The following is a 26,445-nucleotide window of genomic DNA, read 5'->3' as shown; positions in this document are numbered from 1 at the left end:
TAGTTGATCAGCCTTGATCTCAAAATGGCGGTGCAGGCTCAAAGGGCCGAATGGTCTACTTCTGCACCTATTGTCTATTGTCTATTGACCTCCATGACTATTCAATGTGAGTCATTGTTTTCAGTGATGAACTTGGCCATGTCTAATTATAGGAGCAGGCTTACTGATGAAATTAGTGCTACATGCATTGTTCTTAAAACAACTAAACACAAAATATTTGCTGGAGTTAGTGCAGCAACAAAAGTCTCACTCACTAACAGTAAAGTGCATTTATTTTCCTTAGCATTCCTTCTTTAGCACGGCTGTCCCATTTGTAAATAAAACAGCAGTACTTGGTGCATCTGAACTGCATTCCTAGTAGCAGCGCTAATACACAGAAAACCTACAGCACAATACAGGCCCTTCGGCCCACAATGCTGTGCAGAATATGTACTTACTTTATAAATTACCTAGGGTTACCCATAGCTCTCTATTTTTCTAAGTTCCATGTATCTATCCAGGAGTCTCTTAAAAGACCCTATTGTATCCACCTCCACCACCGTCACTAGCAGCCCATTCCACTCAGTCACCACTCTCTGCATAAAAAAACCTATCCCTGACACCTCTTCTGTACCATTTCATTTCAGCCTTGGGAAAAAGCTTCTGAGTATCCACATGATCAATGCCTCTCATCACCTTGTACACCTCTATCAGGTCACCTCTCAACCTCCGTCGCTTCTAGGAGAAAAGTCCAACTACATTCAGATCACCACAGATGTTCCAGTTGTGGTTGTTGTACTGTAAGCGTTTCAACAAGAGCTCCAAATTTCAGTAGTTTTCTTTCATGTATACTGCATAGCCGATTGGTGTTGAAGGTTGGACACTGGCGTTGTGTAGCAGCACAGCTTTCATGCTTAACACCGAAGAATCAATAAAAAGACATCATTGTTGTGGGTCATACTAGCAACACAAAGCAGTCATCAATGTCAGTGCAGAAACCTATCAACTTGACCAAAGAATTCCATCAAATCTTCCTGGCGACTGTGAAAGACGGAAATTTTTGTGCCTGGTGACAGCAGATCCCATCTTTGTGCCCATTATTTCTGCTTTTGCCTTTGACAAACCCAAGTCTCTGACCAGGTCATTTAACTCAGATTGAGTTATCAAATGAGGCTCACTTGACATAAAGGGTTCAAAATTTGTATCAGTATCACGCTAACTCATGCATCATGGCATCTTCGTCTGCCTCCCTTAGACTCCATGGCTCCATGCCTTTGGTACCGGAAGACTATCGTCATGTGGCACAGGTCTCATGCCTGAACAAAGATTGGGCTATTCAATGGATTTCTTGTTTTTAAGCAGAGAAACCAGACACACTGGTCACACAGAAATAGCTGTCTGTCAAATGATCCTTCTGCTCTTGCCAAATCATCGGGACAGTGAATGGCATTGACTTCTAAGTACCTCTGAGCCAAGCTTTAAGATTGACAGCGCATGTTGCAGAACAAATATGAGGAGCCAGGGCTTTGTCTTGGTCTTTAATTTTACACCCAATGCAGAGTTCTTAGAGGTTTTCTTAATAAGATGAGTCATAATCCATCTTTGAGATTTAAGCGTATACTCGCCACAAATATAACAGAATGCATCACAGCTACTGCAATGTTGGTGAGACGTTTTGCTATCAAAAACACTTCTGAATATATAATTACTTTATTATAATGAGTGCACACAACCTATGCACGTAGAGCATGCATATCAACACGATTGCAAACCAATATACATCTAAATGCAACTTGGGGATGTGTGTGAGTGTGTGTGTTTTTTGAGAGAGGTGGGAGAGTGGGGGAGAGGGAGAGTGGTGGGGGAGAGGGGGAGAGGGGAGAGGGGAGAGGCGAGAGGGGAGAGGCGAGAGGCGAGAGGCGAGAGGGGAGAGGCGAGAGGGGAGAGGCGAGAGGGGGAGATGCTTTTATAGCCTTTGTAAAAACTGTCCTGCCATGCAGTATCTGCCCTGCCCAAGTATGTCTCAACAAGATAAAAAAAGCTTCTATAAAAGCTTTATATAATAATATTATAGAAATGAAGCAAAACAGTAGTGAGGTCATGAACCAAATCCAGATTATAGAAGAGAAGGTGCTTGCTGTCTTGAGGCAAATTAGGGCCTAGCAAAGTTTTCTCTCAGACTTTGTGGGAGACTAGTACAGAAGTTGCACAGGCCTAGAAGAGGAACTTAAATTGTCCTTAGCCACAGGTGAAGTGTTGGTAGACTAATGTTCATTGTTCAAGAAAGGCTCTTAAAATAAGATGGAAAATTATAGGCCAGTGAGCCAAAGATCAGTAGAGGTAAATTATTGGATAGGTATTCTAAGGAAATGGATATGTAAGTATTTGAATAGACAGGGCCCGGTTAGGGATAGTCAACACGGCTTTTGTATAGTAGGTCGTTTTTATCATACACAAAGCCAAGAAAGTTGATGAAAGAAAAGCAGTGTACATTGTCTACATGGACTTTAGCAAGAACTTAGACAAAGTCTCGCATGTGAGGCTGGTCTGGACGCTTGACATTCAGGATGAAGTGGTAAAATGGATTCAACGTTGGCTTAGCGGGAGATGTATGGGGTGTCAGGGAGGGGTAGCACCTCTGGTGGGGGAACATGTTGCGTCCTTTTCAGGCGGTTTGTCCACCTTTGGTCCCCACCTGGCACTCAGCTCTCACCTGTGGCTCCCCGTAGCTGTTTGCATGCGACAGTGGCCACACCCCAGGCGACGGCTTTGACAAGCCGGCTAAACCAGGTGAGGGTAGCTGACAGGTCTCAAACCCTCGGTAAAATAGGGAGTTGTCTATCCCAGCATGTGAAGACAGACTCCGGCGGATCGAGCGGATGAGACCAATGGAAGCTCCAACAGCTAAGAAGGCGGTCAACTCATAGAGCACAACAAGACACAGAAGATGTCTTGGTCGTCCACTGAGCCTAGTCCCATCTCCAGCCGTCTCGACTCTCGTCTTACCACTGGATCCAGATGGGAATTGGGAAGAGAGAAGAGAGAGCGAGGCTGACGCCGCGCAACTCTCCCTCACTTAAATCCAAATCAAGCGCTAGTCTCGACACCATCATGATCATTATCACCTTTGAAGTCTTGTGGTGATGGGTGAGCGATGAAGCAGCAGGTGTGGATACACTGGGAGCTGTAGTCATGGACCTGCACACAGGCGGCTCAGGTCTAATGGTCATTTTTCGCTGACCGAAGCAACAGTGAAACTCGGTGTCTACCTGGGCGACTGAGCAACCCTCTTCAGGAACGCACTGTTCACCTCCGTAGTATGAGGAAGGGGTTGCCTGCTTCATTACACCTCGGCCCGTTTACCGCTGCTGGTGGGAATCCTATCTCGACGGTCGAACAAACACAACAAAACACAAGGTGACACTGCTCACCACTGGCACTTGGAACATGCACACGCTTTTGAACAACCCTACAGCAAACAGACCAGAGAGAAGAACTGCCTTAGTTGCCAGAGAGCTTGCAAGTTACAACATTGACATTGCAGCCCTGAGTGAGACTAGTCTTGTCAATGTTGGTCAGCTGACTGAAACTGGATGCGGATACACTTTTTTCTGGAGCGGTCGCAGCAGTGATGAGCGTCGTGATGCTGGAGTTGGATTCGCCGTCAGCAGTCACCTTGTTCAGAAACTTGTCAGTCTCCCCAAGGGTGTAAACGACCGGCTCATGACACTACAGCTTCCGCTACAGAACAGAAGTCAAGCCACCCTGATCAGCACCTATGCCCTCACAATGACCAATCCAGACGAGACAAAGACAGGTTCTATGAAGAACTAGACGCCCTACTATCAGCAGTGAGCAGCACCAACAAGCTGATCTTGCTCGGCGACTTCAATGCAAGAGTACAATGTGACTCTGTAGCCTGGTAGGGAGTCGTTCGGAGACATGGAGTGGGCAAATGTAACAGTAATGGCCTACTCTTACTGAAGACCTGTGCAGCACACAACCTCCTTATCACCAACACAACTTTCCGCCTGCCTACCCGTAACAAGACCTCCTGGATGCACCCCTGCTCTAAGCATTGGCATCTTATCGACTATGTCATTGTCAGGAGAAAGGACAGGCAGGATGTCAGAGTGACCAAGGCCATGTGTGGTGCTGACTGCTGGACAGATCATAGACTCATTGTCTCCAAAATGAAGCTCCGCATCAGACTCGAGAGGCAACCACAAGAAAGCAAGGCTACGAAAAGAATCAATGTGGCCAGGCTGAAGAACCCCAGCAGAGCTTCAGCACTGGCTGAAGACTTAGAAACCAAGGTTTGCTGACCTACACCTTGCAGGCACTGCTGTGGACGACTGGGAACACTTCAGGGATGGTGTCCATTCATCTACACTGAAGATGCTGGGGCCCTCTACCCGCAAGCAGCATGACTGGTTCAATGAGAATGATGAGGAGATACAGGCTCTACTTGTTGAAAAGCTCCGCCTTCATCGCGTCCATCAGAACGGCCCATCATCAGCTGCCAAGAAAAAACATCTTTACCAGTGCTCGCAGGATAGTCCAGAATAAACTGCGTAAAATGCAAGATGCCTGGCTGAGTGCCAAGGCAGATGGAATACAGGGATACACTGACAGAAATGACTTGAAACGATTCTATGAATCCCTCAACACTCTCGGGCCTCAGCCTCTCGGGAGATCCCCCCCCTCCTGAGTACAGATGGTGCAACTCTCATTACAGAGAAGGCTCAGATCCTGCAGAGGTGGGCTGAACACTTTGACATCGTCCTCAACCGACCGTCACCTATTAATGATGAGGTGATAGACAGGATTCCCCAGGTCGACATCACCAGCGCCACGGATGACCCACTGGTAGTAGCTGAAGTCATGACAGCTGCCAGCCAGCTATCCAGTGGCAAAGCCCCAGGGGCAGATGCCATACCTATAGAGATCTACAAAGCCGGTGGTCCTGTACTTATAGAGAAGCTCACCAAGTTGTCCCAGTCTTTTTGGAAGCAAGGATCCAGTCCTCAGGAACTTAAAGATGCATCCATCGTACACCTCTAGAAGAGGAAGGGTAATCGACAAGTCTGTGACAACCACCGAGGAATCTCGTTGCTCTCCATTGCAGGAAAAACCCTTGCAAGAGCCCTGCTAAATTGTCTGGTCACTCATCTGGAGCTGGGCCTGCTGCCAGAGTCACAGTGTGGCTTTCACAAAGTTCGCGGGACTATCGACATGATTTTTGCTGCGTGCCAACTTCAGGAGGGGTGTCAGGAGCAGAATCGCGAACTCTACACAACTTCTGTGGACCTCACGAAAGCCTTCGACACTGTCTGCCGACAACGCCTGTGGAGGATCATGTCAAAATTCGGCTGCCCCACCAAATTCATTCAGATGGTACGCCCGTTCCACAATGGCATGATGGCCAGAGTGCTGGATGGCGGAGAACCCTCTAAAGGATTCCCAGTCACCAATGGCGTCAAACAGGGCTGTGTGCTCGCACTCACACTGTTCAGCATGATGTTTATTGCCATGCTAAATGATGCCTTCCAGGAGAGTGATGCTGGAATCAGCCTCAAGTACAGAGTGGATGGGAAGCTCTTCAGCCTGTGGAGACTTCAAGCTATTACCAAAGTGAAGGAAACTGTTCTGAGAGCCTTCCTCTTTGCCAATGACTGCACCCTGTATGCTGGCTCAGAGCCAGAGGTGCAAGTCAATATGGACAAATTCTCCACAGCTTGTGACAACTTCAGTCTCACCATCAACATCAAAAAGACCGAAGTCATGCACCAGCCTGTTCCTCATGCACCGTACACAGAACCGAAAATCACAATCAAAGGACAGAAACTACAGGGAGTGGACCAGTTTACTTACCTTGGCAGCACCCTCTCCCAAGCAGTGACTACTGATACAGAAGTTAACTGCAGAATAGCAAAGGCAAGCTCTGCTTTCGGTAGACTGCGCTCCACTGTATGGGAACATCAGGAATCAGCCCAGCAACAAAACTGAAGGTCTACAGAGCCGTGGTACTCATTACCCTCCTGTATGCCTGTGAAACATGGACAGTGTATCAAAGGCATGCAAGACAGCTCAACCATTTCCATATGACTTGTCTTCGCAGAATATTAGGCATCAGATGGCAAGACAAAGTACCAGACACTGAAGTTCTCTCTAGAGCAAGTCTCCCATCAGTCCACACACTGCTGATGAGACCACAGACCCAGTAGGCAGGTCCTGTCATCCGTATGCCGGACGAGCGCATACCCAAGCAGCTCCTTTTTGGGGAACTCTCTGCTGGAAAACGCTTGCATGGAGGGCACAAAAAACACTACAAAGACACGATAAAGGCCTCCCTGAAGTCACTTGACATAGACATGACCTCCTGGGAAACGCTGGCACAAAACTGCCCTACCTGGCGCAGCCTCATCCACAAGGGCTGTCAAGCTTACGAAGCAAGGTGCACTGCTGAAGCACAACATAAATGCGAGCTACGCAAGTCCAGAGCCACCAGCATAACAACTACAGTGCCTACACGTCTGCCCAACATGTGCCAGGACATTCCGTGCCTGAATTGGCTTGACCAGTCATCTTCAGACACACCACATCCAGTTTCAAAGTGACTAATGGTGTCGAGGTCTTCATCGACGATGATGGACGAACCACCGGTGGGAGATGGCAGAGAGTGGTAGTAAGTGGAGGCCTGTGACTAGGGATCCGTGCTGGGTCCATTGTTGTTCATCATCTGCATCAACAATCTTGATGATTATGTAGTAAACTGGATCAGCAAATTTGTGGATGACACCAAGATTGGGACATAGTAAACAGAGAGGAAAGCTATTAAAGATTGCAGCGGGACCTGGACGAGCTGGAAAATGGGCCAAAAAGTGCAGATGCAAACAAGTGTATGGCGTTGCACTTTGGGAGGACAGGGTAAAACAGACAGTGAACAGTAGAGCACTGAGGGGGCCAGCAGAACAGAGCAACCTGGGAATACAGATCCATTATCCTTGAAAGCGGTGTCACAAATAGGTAGGGCCATAAAGAGAGCTTTTGGCATAATGGTCTTCATAAATCACAGCATTGAGTAAAAAAGTTGGGATGTTAGTTGAAGCTTTACAGAACATTGGTAAGGCCAAATTCGAAGAATTGTGTGCAGTTCTTTCCTGTAGGAAAGATATCAATAATATTGAAAGTGTACAGAGGAAATTTCAAGTATGCTGCAAGGACTTAAGGACCTGATCTATATGGAAAGGTTGAAAATTTAATTCCCTGGGGCATAGTAGAATGAGGAGAGATTTCATTGGGGTATACAAAATTATGAGGGGTATAGATAGGGCAAGTGTAAGCAGGCTTTTTCTGAGTCAGGTTGGGTGAGACTAGCACTAGAAGTTATACTTCAGGTTAACAGTAAAAGGTAAAATATTCAAGGGGAACTGAAGGATAACTTCACTCAGAGTATGGTGCGAGTCTGGATTGAGATACAAGCAGAAGTAGTGAATGCAGATTCGATTGCAATACTTAAGAGGAGTTTGCATACCTGGATGGGAGAGATATGGAGAGCTATAGACCAGGGCAGATCGAAGGTCACCAGGAGACGCTCATGGAGACCAGGGCAGATCGTATGGATAGTTTGGTATAGACTAGATAGGCCGAAGGGCCTGTTTCTGTGCTGCAGTGCTCTATAATTCTAAATGCCAAGAGATGCATGGAAGGAATTCTAGAACCTCAAGCTTTGACACTAAAGGCTGCCACCAAATTATGCAATTAAAATTTGAAGGTAGTCAAGAGACCAGAATAAGAAGAGTGGGAATCAGTCAAATTAGCAGGCATCTTTCAATTGTGACATACTTAAGTCACTGGACCAAGGGCTTGACCCAGGGACAAGAGAAAATGTGAACCAAAATAAAAGCAAACCTGTTCGTTTCCGTAATTCATATTCTGAATATCATAAAATATTAATCAAAATAGCATACGTCAGATGTAGTCTGAGATTTTGAATCCTAATAACAACAATCACAAAATTTATTTCTTTACCCGAAATGATTCAGACTGTGCAAGTGGAGAATTGCAGGCTTCCAAAAACTGGTCTTCCTGGATCCCAACATCTTGAAGGTAGCCTTCTAGCAAGTGTTCAACCTAAAGCAAAGGAAGATAAACTAATTATTCAAAGAGGTAGGGACCACCCAAAACAGATAAAGGTGAACTCAAATTTATATTCAGCCATTACAGGAAAACTTCAGAGGTTTATTATCTGTAAATTCAATTGCAAAGCAGACTATTTCACAAATACTAGTACAGATTAGTCATGAGCCTGTCCTCATTGGGGGAGGGGGGAAAATCAGAGGTGTAGAGGATTAGCAACTTTAAACTGCATGGTGGCAGTTACAAATAAAACAAATTACAAATAATGCCTCAATTTCCTTAGGAGTTTGTGAAGATTCTGTGGATGTGTAACGGAGAGTATATTGACTGGCAGCATCAGAGTCTGGTATGGAAACACAATACCCTCGAATGGAAAATCATACATAAAGTAGTGGATACAGCCCAGACCATCATGGGTAAAGCCCTTCCCACCATTGAGCACATCTACCAAAATGGTGTCGCAGGAAAGCAGGATCCGTCATCAGGAACCCCCACCACCCAGGTAATGCTGTCTTTTCACTGCTGCCATCAGGAAGAAGGTACAGGAGCCTCAGGACTCACACTCCCAGGTTCAGGAACAGCTATTACCCCTCACCAACATGCTCTTGAACCAAATGGGATAACATGCCCCACCACTGAAATGTTCCCACAATCCCTGGACTCACTTTCAAAGAATCTTCATCTCACGCTCTTGATATTTATTGCTTCTTTATTTATTATTATTATCCTTTCTTTCTTTTTGTATTTGCACAGCTTGTTGTCTTTTACACTGGTTGTACACCTAGCTGGTGCAGTGTTATTGGATTTATTTAGTATGCCTGCAAGGAAATGAATCTCACGGTGACATACAGTGGCATGCAAAAGTTTGGACACCCCTGGTCAAAATTTCTGTTACTGTGAATAGCTAAGCGAGTAAAAGATGACCTGATTTCCAAAAGTTAAAATGACACATTTCTTTAATATTTTAAGCAAGATTACTTTTCTATTTCCATCTTTTACAATTTCAAAATAACAAAAAAGGAAAAGGGCCTGAAGGAAAAGTTTGGATGGTCAGTACTTAATAACACCCCCTTTGGCAAGTATCACAGCTTGTAAAGGCTTTCTGTAGCCAGCTAAGAGTGTTTCAATTCTTGTTTGGGGGATTTTCACCCATTCTTTCTTGCAAAAGGCTTCTAGTTCTGTGAGATTCTTGGGCCATCTTGCACGCACTGCTCTTTTGAGGTCTATCCACAGATTTTCGATGATATTTAGGTTGGGGGACTGTGAGGGCCATGGCAAAACCTTCAGCTTGCACCTCTTGGAAGTAGTCCATTGTGGATTTTGAGGTGTGTTTAGGATCATTATCCTGTTGTAGAAGCCATCCTCTTTTCATCTTTAGCTTTTTTTTTACAGACGGTGTGATGTTTGCTTCCAGAGTTTGCTGGTATTTAATTGAATTCATTCTTCCCTCTACCAGTGAGATGTTCCCTGTAACACTGACTGCAACACAAGCCCAGAGCATGATCGATCCACCCCCGTGCTTAACAGTTGGAGAGGTGTTCTTTTCATGCAATTCTGCACTCTTTTTTCTCCAAACATACGTTTGCTCATTGCAGTCAAAAAGTTCTATTTTAACTTCATCTTTCACAGGACTTGTTTCCAAAATGCATCAGGCTTGTTTAGATGTTCCTTTGCAAACTTCTGACACTGAACTACTGAACTCTGTGGTGAGGATGCAGGAAAGGTTTACTTCTGATGACTCTTCCATGAAGGTCATATTTGTACAGGTGTCACTACAGAGTAGACCAGTGCACCACCACTCCAGAGTCTGCTAAATCTTCCTGAAGGTCTTTTGCAGTCATATGGGGGCTTTGATTTGCCTTTCTAGCAATCCTACAAGCGGTTCTCTTGGAAAGTTTTCTTGGTCTTCCAGACCTCAACTTGACCTCCACTGTTCCTGTTAACTGCTATTTCTTAATTACATTACAAACTGAGGAAATGGCTACCTGAAAATGCTTTGCTATCTTCTTATAGCTTTCTCCTGCCTTGTGGACATTATTTATTTTAATTTTCAGAGTGATAGGCAGCTGCTTAGTGGAGCCCATGGCTGCTGATTGTTGGAACAAGGTTTGAGGAGTCAGGGTATTTATAAAGCTTTGAAATTTGCATCACCTGGCCTTTCCTAACGATAACTGTGATCAAGCCATAGCCCTAACAAGCTAATTAAGGCCTGAGACCCTGGTAAAAGTTATCTGAGAGCTGAAATCGCTTGGGGTGCCCAAACTTTTGCATGGTGCTCCTTTCCTTTTTTTCCACTAAAATTGTATAAAACAAAAATAATACACTAATCTTGCTTAAAATGTTGAAAATAATGTTTCATCTTTAACTTTATGACTTTTGGAGATCAGTGCATCTTCTACTCACTTAACTATTCACAGTAACAGAAATTTGGACCAGGGGTGCCCAAACCTTTGCATGCCACTGTATATGAACTTTGACAATAAATATACTTTGAACTTTGGAATGATCTACATGTTTAACAGTAGTGCAGTTTAACCTATATGAGTGGGAAATGGATAGGTTCCCCTGATCTCTGATATGGCAAATGATGGATCTAGCCATGTTGCTGTGCATAATTCAGTTCAGATCTTTCTTTCACAGAAAAGCTGTGCAGAAGAATACACCTTTCACCTTCCTGCACATACTGTTGAAGTCACTTAATGGACTGCCTCACCACCAGAATTTTCAATCAAGTACCATGATGTTGCCTAACTGAAGGTCAAAATGGTCCTCCCTGTCAGATCCTTCACGCACAAATAGGATACTTATATTACCATGTACTGTCCTCAAGTCAACTCTAAGAAGAATAAACATCATCAACATCCTTATACAAAATGTACATTTGTAAAGGCTGTCAATACAACAAACTAATAAAGACCGTAAGGCTATTCCAAGGACAAACACTGACTATGCTGATGACTATTAACTTGCTGAAAGACACAAGACTGATGGAAATTTTCTGGTCTTTAAATGCTTGCTGCTGTCAACAATTAAATATTGCAGAGCAGTACATTCTAAAATGTCAGAAATAGGTGCATCACCTGAATGAACTGTCCTGTATTACGAATGGTAACTTAAGCTATAGTATCATATTGCAAATACACACCTTATTCAAAAAAAGACAAGAAAGCAATTGCTTCAGGTGACATGCATAAGAAATAGAATCTTAAGCAGCAGACATTTCACTCCTGCATTGCATGCACCCACCTCCAACCAACAGCATTGCAAGTGATATTGTCAATGACTTGTTTCTCTTGTGCAAACTGAGATAAATAAACATATGTATTATATCAACAGCAAATTCATCCCTGAGAATTTCATGAATTCCCTAGCACTTTTATAATTTTATGCTGCAGAAGTATGCTAATCTGTACAGTATAAAGAATTTGCATGTCAGCACAAGCCTCCATGTTGTATACATTCACAGTCCAACTCTAGCCACACTGTGATCACCTGGATCCCTGCTCACAAGAAGTAGAGAAGCATTAGGTCTGAAGTGCACATGAAACATTCAACATGCAGTGGAGTACCAGTGGGGTGGGCATTTTAGCCTGAAAGATTGGAGTTTGCTCCAGAATTGAGTATTCATGAAGGGTGATGCATCACAAATTGCAGAATTTAGTAAGGGTATTTATAACATGATTGGGGGCATCAACCAAAAAATTGCAAGAGAGATACTCAAGGACTCAAGCAGAAATGTATATTGAAAATGAAACAATGATCAATTAACAAAATTAAGATGTGATAATTTTGCATAAGGGTAATGATAGCACTTTTGAATGAGGGGGCAGTGTCTGTTGAAATGGTACTATGCACAAAGTTAGTAAGCAAAGGGAACAGGAAGGAAAGATTTTAAACAAGCTGGAGTATTATGTGATGGAATTCTTGGATGAAATGAACTTGGAGAAGACATGGAGGAGTGTACTAGAAGATGGGAGATGGACTACAGAATAACAGGACTTCAGAATTAAGATAAGGAGTTGTATGAGGAAGTTTGGCATGTTGGCCAAAAGTAAAAGAATTAAACAGTACAATCAGACCGGTCCTGAAGAAGGGTCTTGACCCAAAATGTCTAATACTCATTTCCCTTCACAGATTCTGCCTGACTTGCTGAGTTCCTCCAGTATTTTGTGTGCTGCAGAACTTCATGACTATAAGGGCAAAATATTCTGTTCACTCAGAAGTAAATGGAAAGATATACATTGTGAGGAATCCAAGGATGTGATCAGAAGTGCCCCAGGTAGTGATTAAGGCTATAGGAAGAGAAAGTGCTACATAGTTAAGAGGTAAACCATGAAAATAATAGGAAAATAGCAAAGCAGAATATTCTAGTGAGACAAAGTAAAGAACAAATCATCAGAGACTGAAGTGGAAATGGAGAGTACTTCTTTGAAAAATATCCTCTGGAGCCCAAAGGATTTCAACTTCAAGAAACGGCTAGACATATGTAAACAATTCCGCTTAGAAAATTAATTTTTGTTTAGATGAAAACTGAAATAAGTTCCTACATCCAGATGATGGAGGAATGTTATTTTTATACTGAAGGTTTCACTTACTAAGATCTTAGATCTTTACTGTAATTCCAGTACACATTTTGTCCATATGCATTTCCAATAAATGTCAAGAGTATTAGCTGCAAAATATAGAGAAACTACTTTAAACATTCAAACAGTTAAACTGAGGCATTGAACAGCTTGAGCAACCTACGTACAAAATGCTTATTCTTCAAAAACAGAATATATTTAACATTGCAGTGTGTTGTCACTGAGCTTGGCACAGAATTTGCCCTCAAATATTTTTTTTTCCAATACATCTCATTGTCCTACACAATTAATGAACTGCTGGTCACACCTGTGGAAAGAAATGGGCAGTTGACTTTTTGGGTCCAGATGAAGGAGCTCGATTTGAGATACTGTCTGTCCCATTTCCCACCACAGATGCTGCCTGATCCACTCAGTTCTTCTAGAAGCTCATGCTTTTGCTGCAGATTCCAACACCTACACCTATGCTCTCTGTGTCTCCACATTATTGTCTCTTCCTCAGTTTACTCAGACAATATTAAACAGATATGTGGATATCTTGTTACTTTCTATTTGGGATGATACTAAATGTTGAGGACCACATAATAACAGATTTAGATGAGAAAAAAGAAAAGGAGGATTGAGTAGACACCAAAGTACAAGAGCACATTAATAAACTTGCAGAATGAATATTAAAAAATGTCAAAGAAAGTTCAACACAAATGTAAGCTACTGCATTTTGATAGAAAAGGATGCTTTATTTTCTATACAAGGAGGAAGTTTGGTGATGCAGTGGAAGAAAGAGATCTCTGATAGTGATACACCAATTACAAAGTTGTACCACAATTTCACAAGACCATAACGAAAATAAATAAAGCACTGAAATGGCTCCAAAAGAAACAAAGTTGAGTAGTAGGAAACAATTAAATCTTGATTAGAAAACATTTAAGTGCATGGCATGCAGTTCTGGTTTCCCTGACATTAAGGCACTAGACAGAGTGTAGAGAAGACTTAAAAAGATATCAGAAATTGAAGAGTATATGCAGCTGTAAAAATAAAAAAACACGATCAGACTGCATTTGTTTTCTCCCAAGAAAAGGTGGGTGACAGGGAACCTAACTTTAAAATGATTAAGCATTTTGACAAGGTGGATACAAACAGAATATTTCACTTGCGGGGGAAGAGCACAAAAGATGGTGGCAGAATGGCAAAAATACTGGTGGAAATAGTATGCATTTAAGGAGAGGCTAAATAAACATAAAGGAGATGCAATAGAGAGTTATGATTTTGAATTTAGATGAGGAAAGAAAAATATTTGAGGATAGTATAAACACTGGCATAGACTCATTAGGCTGAATGCTAATAGGTCACAAAAAGGCCAAGGCAAACATACTGTAAAATATGTAAAATAAGTTATAGTTCCAGTGATTAAAAAAATTAAAAGATAATTAGAAAACTTAAAGGGTTGGAACTTGCTGGACTTGCAGCACTGGCTGTTTCTGGTGTTTTTGCTCCATCCCTTCAATTAGTTTTGTTTTCACTAAGGTGCAGTTTACAATGTAGAGTCTAGGATATTAGCACCTCACTATTGGAAATAAAGCCTGGTTAGGACTGCAGCCTCTTTTCATTCCCTATGTTTTTAAGATATTTTATTCAGGTAAAAATATGTAAAATGTTTTGGCTTGCAAATATAAGTGACATGAATTTGATTTAAGCTACATATTTCTTAAACTCAAAAACTTAGAACTTATAAAAAGACAAACTCAACTTCTTGATAAAAATTTAGAAAATAACTAGCTGCTCAGGAACTTTCCAACATTAAATAAGATTGTGGCTAAGCTTCTCATCTCCATAACATCTATCAATATCTTCCAAACACCTACCCAAGTCAGCTTTTAACAATCTCAACAACTTTTACAACCAACTGGGCAAACCACAATCATAATTAAATAATCAAGATAATGTGCAAGTCCTCCCCAGGTTAGGACAGCATTCTGTTCTTGTGAACCATTTGTAACCTGAGCAGTCTGCAAGTTAGAAATGCAGCCACACAGAGTTCCCAGGCAGTAGAAGATATCTTTAGCCCTGCAGCAGCCAGTAAATTCATTGCGCTGGTGGTATCCCAAATGCTAGTTCATATGCAGTTGCAAGAAAAGGTTTGTGAACCCTTTGCAATTACCTGGTTTTCTGCATTAATTGCTCATAAAATGTGATCTGATCTTCATTTAAGTCACAATAATAGACAAACACATTTCTTCTAAACCAACAACATACAAACAATTGTACTTCTTGTCAGTACTGAGTACACCATTTAAACAATCACAGTCTAGATTTTTAAAAGTATGTGAACCTCTGGGATAATGCCTTCTACAAAGCTATTTAGAGTCAGCTGTTCCAATCATTTCTGCTAAAGGAGGTGAAAATGAACCCAAGTGTAACAGTAAAAGACCTGCAGAAATCTCTAGAACTTGCTAAAGTCTCTGTTCATGTGTCCACTATAAGAAACACACTAAACAAGAATGGTGTTCATGGAAGGGCACTACAGAAGAAACCACTTCTCTCCACACAATACCTTTGCTGCACATCTTAAGTTCGCAAAAGAGCACCTGGATGTTCCACAGCACTTTTGGGACAACATTCTGTGGACAGGCAAGACAAAAGTTGAACTTTTTGGCAAAAAAAATGCACACTGCTATTTTTGGATGAAAAAGGGCACTACACACCAACAACAAAATCTCATCCTAACTGTGAAGCATGGTGGAAGAAGCATCATGGGTTAGGACTACTTTGCTGCCTCAGGGTTTGGACAGCTTACATTCATTGAGGGAACAATGAATTCAAAGTTGTATCAAGACTTTTTATAGGAGAGTATCAGGGTAGTGGTCTGAAACCAAAGCTTAGTAGAAGCTGGATGATGCAACAGGGTAATGAACCAAAACACAAGAGCAAATCAACTACATAATGGTTTGAAAAGAAGAAAATCTGTGTTTTGGAATAGCCAAGTCCGAGCCTAGACCTTAAGCCAACTAAGATGTCATGGCATGACCTGAAGAGGGCTGTTCATGCAAGGTATACCAGAAATATTGATGAAACAGTTTTGTATGGAGAAATTATCTAAAATTCCTCCTCGCCATTGTGCAAGTCTGATCAGTAGCTACAGGAAAGTTTAGTAGAGATTATTACTACTAAAGGAGGTCCTACCAGTTATTAAATACAAGGGTTCCCATACACTTTCCAGTCTGTACTGTGAATGATTAAACAATGTATTCAATAAAGACATAAAAATTACAATTGTTTGTCTGTCATTAGTTTAGGCAGAAAGCCAGGTAACTGCAAAGGGTTCACAAACTTCTTGCAACCATATATGTGCTGTATATAAATCAGGTGTTCATAACCTGGGAGAACCCGTACTGCATTTCCAGATCCTCCAACCAAAATTAGCAACTCCTTAGCACTTATTTTTTGGAATCTTAGCATCCCATAGATATTAATCCTACATCTTACAAATGCCAACTTAATTAATATCTCATTCTAAAATAACACCCCTCTTCACACGAATACACCATAGCCTCTCCAAGTCTCTGAACTTTTTAAAAGGACTTATCTGAGATGTTGAAGAAATATTTGTATCTCAACACTTCCTCAGAGCATTTAAATCCACCTGAGCAGATGCTATTTCCAGAATTTCTCATCTGGCCACTGGTATGTAAATTATCATAGTATTATAAAACAGACTATTCTCTTCCATATAGGTGTTAGAAGAAACAAGTTGCTTTTCTTTATTATTTCAGAAGTGTAAGCACTTTTAAGTTGAAGCATTTTGAAAACATGTTAAATATTTGCCATTCAAAAGGTTAAGTGCAAGGCATATTTGTCTGGTAGTAAAATCGGGCATGGACAAGGATGTATTGTTTTATAAATTTTACAACAAATCTTAACACTTCTGCTGTGATTGGTGTTTAAAGATAAACCTCATTGCTAACCAGAGTAATGCTGTCTTTCTTCTGCATATAAACTTGAAAAGCACCAGATTAACTGCAAGAGGAAAACATGGACAATGAGGATTAATAGGATTGCTCTACTGGGATCCTGCATGGACTAGGTGGCCTCCTATGCATCCTAATAAATGACAATTAAACTATTTAAGTTTATTTAAACTAAGTAATGTGTTGCAAATTATATATAAAATTATTCAACTGTCCCTCACTGCCTCTGATAATCAAGCTAACAGAAGGCCAACAAGGCAGTTTGTCGACAGACCAATAGTTTCTATTCTGGGTTTCTATTACCTGAAACTTGGTTACCCACAACCCATTTTTTATAAGATAAACAGGATCTGGGAACTTCGTAGCCTCAAAAAGTTACTACAATGAGGTTTATGGGAAGACAAGCAAACACAGATCCCAGCACAATGTATTCAATAGGAATGTGCACAGAAGAGGGACCAGGCCTTTTTTTTGAGAACCCAGGAGAGAAAGGAAATAACGCAAGAGTGAAAGGAATTGTTTTCAACATCAATTGTCATGCAGTCTACGAAGGGATAAGAATAAAGTTGAAAGATCATAATGTACATCTCATGGAAAATACGAAAGGCAAAATGTGTGGCTAAGCACAGCTCCAATGCCACATTCAAGTTTGCTGTTGACACCACTGTCGTTGGCCGAATCAAAGATGGTGACAAATCAGCATGCAGGAAGGAGATTGAAAATCTGGCTGAGTGGTGCCTCTCACTCAGAGGAGCTGATTTTTGACTTTAGGAAGAGGAAACCAGAGGTCCTTGAGCAGGTCCCATCGGGTGATCAAAGATGGAGAGGATCAGTTATGGTCATCTCACTACAGGAAGGATATGGAAACCATAGAAAGGGTGCAGAGGAGATCTTGGAGCAACGGAGGATGAGAGGTGACCTGATAGAGGTGTACAAGATGATGAGAGGCATTGATTGTGTGGATAGAAACATAGAAAACCTACAGCACAACACAGACTCCTCAGCCCATAAAGTTGTGCCAAACATGTCCCTACCTTAGAAATTACTGGGCTTACGTATAGCCCTCTATTTTTCTAAGCTCCATGTACCTATCCAAAAGTCTCTTAAAAGACCCTATCATATCTGCCTCCACCACCATTGCCAGCAGCCCATTCCATGCACTCACCACTCTGAGTAAAAAACTTACCCCTGACATCTCCTCTGTACCTACTCCCCAGCACCTTAAACTGGTGTCCTCTTGTGGCAACCATTTCAACCCTGGGAAAAAGCCACTGACTATGTGGATAGGCTGAAATGGCTAGCACGAGAGGGCATAGTTTAAAGGTCCTTGGAAGTAGGTACAGAGGAGATGTCAGGGTTTGTTTTTATTTATTTATTTATTTTACACAGAGAGTGGTGAGTGCATGGAATGGGCTGCCAGTGGCGGTGGTAGAGGCGGATACGATAGAGTCTTTTAAGAGACTTTTGGATAGGTACATGGAGCTTAGAAAAATAGAGGGCTATGGGTAACCCTTGGTAATTTCTAAGGTAAGTACATGTTCAGCACAGCTTTGTGGGCCAAAGGGCCCGTATTGTGCTGTAGATTTTCTATGTTTAAGTTCCTCAGTGTTATCATTTCAGAGGACCTGTTTCAGGTCCAGCATGTAAGTGCATTAATGAAGAAAGCATGAAAGTGCCTCTATCTCCTTGGAGTTTGCGAACATTCGGCATTACATCTAAAACCTTTGTAAAATTTTTATAGATGTGTGGAGAGTATATTGTCTGTCTTCATCAAAGCCTGGTATGGAAACACGGATGTCTTTGAATGGAAAATCCTACAAAAATCCTACACCGAATTATAGGAAAGATATCAATAAATTAGAGAGAGTGCAGAGACGATTTACTAGGATGTTACCTGGGTTTCAGCACTTAAGTTACAGAGAAAGGTTGAACAAGTTAGGTCTCTATTCATTGGAGCGTAGAAGGTTGAGGGGGGATTTGATCGAGGTATTTAAAATGTTGAGAGGGATAGGTAGAGTTGACGTGAATAGGCTGTTTCCATTGAGAGTAGGGGAGATTCAAACGAGAGGACATGATTTGAGAGTTAGGGGGCAAAAGTTTAAGGGAAACACGAGGGGGTATTTCTTTAAGAGAGTGATAGCTGTGTGGAATGAGCTTCCTGTAGAAGTAGTAGAGGCCAGTTCAGTTGTGTCATTTAAGGTAAAATTGGATAGGTATATGGACAGGAAAGGAGTGGAGGGTTATGGGCTGAGTGCGGATAGGTGGGACTAGGTGAGATTAAGAGTTCGGCACGGACTAGGAGGGCCGGAATGGCCTGTTTCCGTGCTGTGATTGTTATATGGTTAAAAGGTGGATACAGCCCACTCCATCACACATAGGCCCTCCCCACCATTGAACACAGCTACACAGAGTGTTGTCACAGGAAAGCAGCATCTACCCACCACCCAGGTCATGCTAACTTCTCACTGCTGCTGTCAGGAAGGTGGTACAGGAGCCCCAAGACTCACACCAACAGGTTCAAGAATAGTTATTACCCCTCAACTAACAGGTTCTTGAACTACTCAACTTCACTTCCCCCATGATTGAAATATTCTTACAACTTACCGACTTACTTTCAAGGACTCTCATCTCATGTTTTCGATATTTATTATTATTTTCATTATAATTACTTCTTCTATTTGTATTTGCACAGTCCTGTTGGTAGTGTCTTCCATTGATTTTATTATGGTTTTTTTTAAAACATCACTTTATTGTTTTTACGGAATAAAAAGAAAAAAAAACACAATATATGTAATTCATAAGTTGAAAATATAACAAAGTTGAAGAAAAAATATATTGGAAAACAAAAGAAAAAAAATACCGAAAAAAAAGACGCAACCATCTCACCGTGAAAAAAAAGCAGTCAATTCAGTTCATTACTTTCATCATCTTGAACATTATTCTCCAGGAACTTGTGGAAAATGTTCCATATTTCTCAAAATTTTATTATGGTCACTGATTTTATTATGGTTATTTGATTTATTGTGTATGCTCACAATAAAAAGGAATCTCAGGATCGTATATGGTGATAAAGGGTATATGTACATTGATAACACATTTACTTTGAAATAAAGAATAATAGAAAATAACAATAAATAAGACAAGATAAAATTGGAGAAAATATATCACAGTACTTCTCGTGAAAACCTTCTGTTTATTGTGTTTTATTTTATTATTTGTCTACACCAACATTAAACAGTTCATCAAACATTTTCAATGCACATCAAATCAAATAATTTAACAAATGATACTGAGCTACACTTTGTTAACCAAAATAACTCACCAAATCCTTGTAATCCTGGTGGATTTCTGTATAAGATAACTTGTTTTCTTCTTCATCATCAAAAACTGAAATAGAGAAAAAAAATAACAATCTACACTAATGTGTTCAATAAACACTGCATCTAAGTCTTCCAACCTTACTGCTCCGTCATCCGTAACATATTTTCATGATTCAGTAAAAAGGTGACGGTAAGAGTGATATGAGGAATACATTACTCTGAGTTACATACTGGAACTTATGCTGTTAAATCTCAGAAGGCCTAAAACTCTGCTACATGACAAACCATTGTAAATTCCGTCCAATATATGAAGGGAACAGAATGAACATCAATCTAGCTGCTTACCCGCACAATTATGTTCGATAAAATCAGTGACTGGAATAATCCAACACGGGCTGCTCAAAAACCCAGCGATCCCTTCCACTACCCACTCTTCCATGTTTTTTTCTCTGGAGCTGAAAGCAAAGCAACTCAGCTCGCCACCAGGACGCCAAAGTTCCCGGATGAAAACTACTCCAAATATGTTTCCTTGACAACCAGGAGCTCACCCTGAAAAGTAACAGTTTGGTCTTTCAAGCCCAAAGAAGACATGCGTCATAACAAGTCAAAGCCAAGTTTGTTCTTCCGAGCTCTGAGTCTCCAGCATTCCGCCTGAGTGATAGACAGGAAAGGTTGCGCGCACAATGCCATTTATGACAGGGTGCTCAAACGCGTTGCTTCCATTCAGCCAGCTTTAAGCTTGAAGGCCAATTCTGCGCCTGAGTATAATGTTTGTTTTCTTAATTAAGAATATTGGGTGCGTAGCCATCAGATAGTAAAACTGTTTCTATTGCCACGGTCTCTAATTTCAAACATAAATGGAATGCTTTGAGGCATATTGACACTTTTTAAAAGCAGACTTTTCTCTAAAAGCATACCGTAATTTAAATACACTGCTGGCTAGCCCCCGTTTCAAACATAAGTAACTTTCTCATTCAAAATGTTACTACAGTACCCCGATCTACCGTATCAAATGTATCTATCAACCCTGTGCTAGCTGACATATGTTGTCTCTATTTCTGTGGTGTTTGTAAGGATCTAAGCCTGTTGAGATATGATTCTGATGCATTCATCAAACCCTAATGTTACATGTACAAGCACAAACCTAAATTTACAAGGGCTACAGAGTCTTTGGAATAAACTCTAGGTCATTGCAAGACGAAAGCTCTCTTAACTATCTCTTTGTCTCCACAGATGTTGCCTGACTGACTGAGAACCTACAGCATATTTTTCGCTTAATCTACAAACAGATTTACTGCACTTCTCCCAATCTCACATGTGACCTCTCTAAATTGGAGAAACCAAATGCTGATTGCTTTGTAGAGTGTCTGCGCTCAGTTCCCTGTGGCCATACAACATTCGTTGCATGTCATTTTAAATCTCAATCCCACTGCTATTCCAATCTGTCTCTGCTGTTTGGGCAATTTACAATCTTCTGGACAGAACACTGAATTTTCCAACTTCAGGTAAACTGATCTCTGATTGCATCCCATTCTACAAAGTTCTTCCCTTAAGAGTAAATATGCATGCTTAATATAATTTGATATGTTTTAATCATCCCCCATATATTTTGTCTTGTGTCTCACCTTCTCTTCCCAACTCTGTGTAGAAAGCAACTGCTCCAATTCCGAACTGACCTGAAATGTTTACTGGTTTCTCCTTCCACAGATGCTGCTTGACTGGCTTAGATCTGTTTTTGTGATCACCCATGATTTTATTGAAAGACAGAGCAAACTCAAGGTGACAATTGACCCATTCCTGATCCTGTTTCTTGTGTGCTTGTATGCTAGCGTGTTGAATTGAAATAAGACAAAATAAAGCCCTATGCGGGGCATAAATATCGTCTTGGATGTGCAGCTCATATTTATGCTGGATGAATTGCTGCATTGTTGTTTGCCCTTTATGCAAATATTCAATGACATTAAGGAGACAGAAGAGTGTAGACAGAAGAGACTGGAATCTGGGGAAAGAAAAATAAACTCATGAAGGGTACTCAACGGGGCAGACATCCTCCATGAAGGCAAAGAGATCGTCCATATTTTGGGACGAGACCCTGAATCAAGACTGAGATCCCTTTGCCTCCACAGATACTGAATTCCTCCAGCATTTTGTTTAACGTCATTATTTTTGTCTCCATCCAGACGTGATGTATTGTTGAGATGGAGTAAATAAAGAGTAGTTTCAGTCGTTGAAATCAAGTTGATTGGCAAAAGAATAAAAGGAATGCTATAAATGATTTGTATTTTTGAAAAAAATGTTTGTTGCAGTGAACAAATAATGCGGAGATAGGAGGAAAGAGCAGAGAGCCGGCATTGACTAGCGACTCTTTATTAAACGGTTCGCGCAGACTCAATGAGTTGAATTGCTTTAGTTGGGATTGAAGTATCTTTGATCCAATGCACCATTGTTCATTTCCTAAACAATACAACTGCAGACCTTTGTCTCTATGTTTGTCTCTATTCTATGTTACTGGATGATGGTATCGGCCTTACGTTGATGATGTAAATTTGTTTTTTTTTACTGCAATTGCTTCTTATAATTAAAACGCTTAGCATTTCCGCTCTAACGGAAAGGAACCGCAGCGGTACTTTTCCATCTTATATCTTCTCTGTTTGCTTCCGTCTCTCACGCCATTACAAAAGTAATCTCAGTTTAAATAATCACGATTAATGAAAACGGGGGGAGGGAGAAGAAAAGCATTTATTAGCTGGATTTGGATGTGTTTTCACATGAACACCATGAAATTTTCATGGGAAGTTTCGCCAATGTGGTTGCAGAATCTGTGCCGTTAGGCGTCACTATTGACCCTTTTTTTGTGTGTGTGGCTTTCAGTATTTCAACCAGTATTACCTACAATATGTTCTCAATATATCACAATTGCAAATAATAAATCTCATCATCTGATTTTAAAAAGAATATCCCAATCTTGGCGGGCCTTTTTCCTGGGGAGCTGCAGGATTCGGAATGATACACGTTGGGAGGGGTGAGGCGGATGGATTCGGTGAAGGATCATTGAGGGGAGCTCGTGCAGGGTTGTGACACGGCTCAGTGAGTGACGGCGGACGGCCGTTAGTCGGCTCGTGCGGGAGCAGGCGTGCGGTGGCCATCAAAATACCGTTAAGATGCTACCGTATGTTTATCCAGCATCAGCTATCAGCCGTCCCTCTTATTTATGATTTAAGTAAGGGATAGACGGTTAATGAATGCTGAATTGTATTCGGCAGGATTCTGGTTATTCAAAATAATTATTTGTGTTAAAATTCGTCAAAAGAGAACCCTAAGCGTTACAAATGACTGGAGTCTGACGGCTTTCCGTTGGAATTCGCTTCTGCGGGAAGAAGGCAATTTTCTTGAAAGGATGTGGACGCTATAATATATAAACATGAATGTTGTATTGTCTCGATTGCATTGCAATCGATCAATATTAAAATAAGCTGTTTAAACGGATGCTTTGTGAAACTAGCTTTTGGTTCTGCATAGGATGCTAAAATCGGAATACGAAGACAGAAAACAGCAGTGGATTATATATTTTAAGAATTTTCATTTTTTTGTTGTTGATTGAAAATGGAGAACGATTTTACCACGCTTGTTGAGCAGTTTATGTCAGATCCCTTGGTAACTTGGGTAAGTACTTTTTAACTGATTTCAAATATATTAACAATTATAATTAAAGAGCTCTATGTTGAAATGCTAATATACAATAATGTTCGATATTTTCAATCCCTGCTCCTTTATAGGTAAAGACTTTCGGGGCGTTAGCTCCGGCAAATGGAGGAGTACTTTTGGAATACATGGAGTTGGTTGACGGCGTCTTTCTTAGTAACATAATGGTTCAAATGTAAGTAAACACATGCATTTGGAAAATTCGTTTTAATATATGTGTTTCCATTTTAAAAATTAAAGTACGTCGTAAAATAAAAAGATGAAAAGAATATATTCCACAGAACTGAGATCCCTTTACAGTAGTCTTTTGACGCCCCACGGCGAGACTGGTATTCCCTCGAGAATTCATTCATCATCCTTTTTAAGGAACGATATCCTCAAGGGACCAGGGACTCATTTGGTACATTGTACCGTTGTTTTCCGCGCTTCACTTCCTCCCCTATTCTGTGGAACGGTTTGATTTCTAAAGACAATTTTGGTTAATGTTAAGTTTTTTTTTAATCTAGTTAAGGTGATGCAGCATTTCTCTACACGTAATTGATAGCACACAAGCATTATTTAGCCGCTTTCTGTTTTTTTTTGTAATGTGGTACTTAAGGCATGAAAATCGACATTTTCTTGAACTTTTTACCCGTTTTATGTTTTAAATGTTGCCATAAATGTTTCTGTAGTAGTATTAATGTTGTTTCCTACAATAAAATTTGTTTTTTGAACGTATTTGTACTTGCTGTAACATAATGTAAATTTTGGAATTGTTTTTCTCCTAACTGCTCAGCTTTGCACAATTTTATTGACAAATATACCTTGATGTAATATCCTCCACAACGTGTATACAGAGCAAGTTAAAATGTCTAACTTCTATTACCTATTTATTGCTGAGGTTTTATAATTGCAAGAAAAATAGTGTGAAATATGAGGACCAAATGGAAAAGGACATTTAAATTGGTAATTTAGGTAGAAAGAAAATGTTGGAGCAGATGCTTTGTTTAAATTCTGTAATCTCATTCTTTCAAACAATATTATCAACTGGTCTAGGTGTTTAAATCTTAAGGCAAAATGAGTTTGGGATCATAATTGCATACTACTTGTACAAAACAGAATAATAGAAATAATCAACTGGTTAGGCAGGATCTGCGGAGAAAGAATTTTCAGATTGATAGTCTGCGATCAACATAAAATACTTCTGGTTTTATTGCAGGTTGCTAGCTTTGGCCATATATTGCTTTTGGACAGGTAATAGTTCTCAAACGTCTTGAAAAAATTTTCAAGCCTTCATTGAAGCTTCAATTTGGAACAGCTTGAACCTTCACAGTATTCTCAGGAGAAAGTGAAGTGGATGATTGAGCTCATAATTGCAAATACCACTTAGTAGTTATGCAATAATCATGACTAATCTTCATCTGAACTCCTGAGGGTCTTGGCCCAAAACAGTGATTGTTTATTCTCCTCTATAGATTCTACCTACCTAGCCTTTTGAGTTCCTCTGGCTTCTTAGTGATTGCAAAATTGCTGATACTCGATGCTGCAATCGGAGATTAGAGTTCATTATTTTGGATATTTTTCTTCCTATTTCTGCATCCAGCATCTATTTGGATAAAACAAGATAAACCTAAAGTATCAACATCCTGAAATAACTATAAAATGTTAAAATAAACAATTTCTTTACAGACAACAGCATCTCTAAGATATGAGTTTCTATTTTCCTTTAGTCTCAATACTGAAGTGTTTCTGCCCTTCAATATAAATGCTTCTGCTCTGCTTGTATATTATTGTGCATAAGTTGGTAGCTCCTTGGACCTGGGGTTACTGTGGGGGGGGGGGGGTGGTGGGATGGAATGGTTGGTATGGAGATGTCTGAAATTGCTGTGTGGATCCTTGGTATTTAAATAAGCTGATGATCATAGTTATAGAGAAATGGGCCATTTGGCCCATCTACACCATGTCAAAACCATTTAAACTGCCTATTCCCATCAACCTGCACCAGGACCATAGCCCTCCATACCCCTATATCCATGTACCTATCTAAATTTTACTTAAACATTGAAATCAAGCTTGTATGCACCACTTGTGCTGACAGCTCATTCTGACTCTCATGTTCCCTGAACTTTTCTCCTTTCACCCTTAAACTATGACCTCTGTTTGAAGTCCCACACAACCTCAGTAGAAAATCCCTGCTTGCATTTACCCTATCTAGACCCTCAATTTTGTATACCTCAATCAAATCTCTAAATCTTCTGTGTTCCAAGGAATAAAGCTTTAACCTGTTTATTCTTTCCTTATAACTCAGGTCCTCCAGACCCAGCAACATCCTTTTAAATTTACTCTGTACTGGCAGGAAATTGGAAGCTTAAATTGGAAACAAATGTTCTCAGCAAAAAGTACGGAAGAAATGTGGCAAATGTTCAGTGGATATTTGTGTGGAATTCTGCATAGGTATGTTCCAATGAGACAGGGAAGCTATGGTAGAGTACAGGAACCGTGGTGTACAAAGACTGTAATAAATCTCATCAAGAAGAAAGAAAAGCTTAAAAAGGTTCTGAGAGCTAGGTAATGTTAGAGATCTAGAAGATTATAAGGCTACTAGGAAGGAGCTTAAGAAGGAAATTAGGAGAGCCAGAAGGGGCCATGAGAAGGCCTTGGTGGGCAGGATTAAGGAAAACCCCAAGGCATTCTATAATTATGTGAAGAGCAAGAGGATAAGATGTGAAAGAATAGGACCTATCAAGTGTGACAGTGGGTAAGTGTGCATGGAAATGG

The 26,445-nt window shown here is 40.7% G+C and overlaps 2 protein-coding genes across 20 annotated transcripts in view; one reads left to right on the top strand and one right to left on the bottom strand.

Moving 5' to 3' along the window:
- Positions 1 to 20,606, bottom strand: part of cfap36 (cilia and flagella associated protein 36) — a 90,079-nt gene extending 69,473 nt beyond the window's left edge. The window contains exons 1-3 of one of the 2 annotated variants that reach the window (XM_073051026.1): positions 20,332 to 20,606; positions 19,989 to 20,053; positions 8,014 to 8,115 (exon numbers count right to left, since the gene is read on the bottom strand). In XM_073051026.1, coding sequence (XP_072907127.1) covers positions 8,014 to 8,115; positions 19,989 to 20,053; positions 20,332 to 20,425 — 261 coding nt within the window. In that variant the 5' untranslated portion in view covers positions 20,426 to 20,606. The remainder of the gene's footprint in view (positions 1 to 8,013; positions 8,116 to 19,988; positions 20,054 to 20,331) is intronic. The other variant, XM_073051025.1, reaches the window with a different exon arrangement.
- A 2,481-nt stretch (positions 20,607 to 23,087) lies between these two features.
- LOC140730487 (girdin-like) overlaps positions 23,088 to 26,445 on the top strand; it is a 282,300-nt gene continuing 278,942 nt past the window's right edge. For 12 of the 18 annotated variants that reach the window (XM_073050988.1, XM_073050990.1, XM_073050989.1 and 9 more), the window contains exons 1-2: positions 23,090 to 23,649; positions 23,763 to 23,863. In XM_073050988.1, coding sequence (XP_072907089.1) covers positions 23,590 to 23,649; positions 23,763 to 23,863 — 161 coding nt within the window. In that variant the 5' untranslated portion in view covers positions 23,090 to 23,589. Of the gene's footprint in view, positions 23,650 to 23,762; positions 23,864 to 26,445 lie in introns of all 18 variants that reach the window. The other 6 variants (XM_073050993.1, XM_073050992.1, XM_073050991.1 and 3 more) reach the window with 3 other exon arrangements.

Source organism: Hemitrygon akajei, chromosome 7 (genome assembly GCF_048418815.1).
Source record: "Hemitrygon akajei chromosome 7, sHemAka1.3, whole genome shotgun sequence".
Classification (NCBI taxonomy): domain Eukaryota; kingdom Metazoa; phylum Chordata; class Chondrichthyes; order Myliobatiformes; family Dasyatidae; genus Hemitrygon; species Hemitrygon akajei.
The sequence above is the reverse complement of the archived record's forward strand: the minus strand, read 5'-3'. Positions and strand labels throughout refer to the sequence as shown.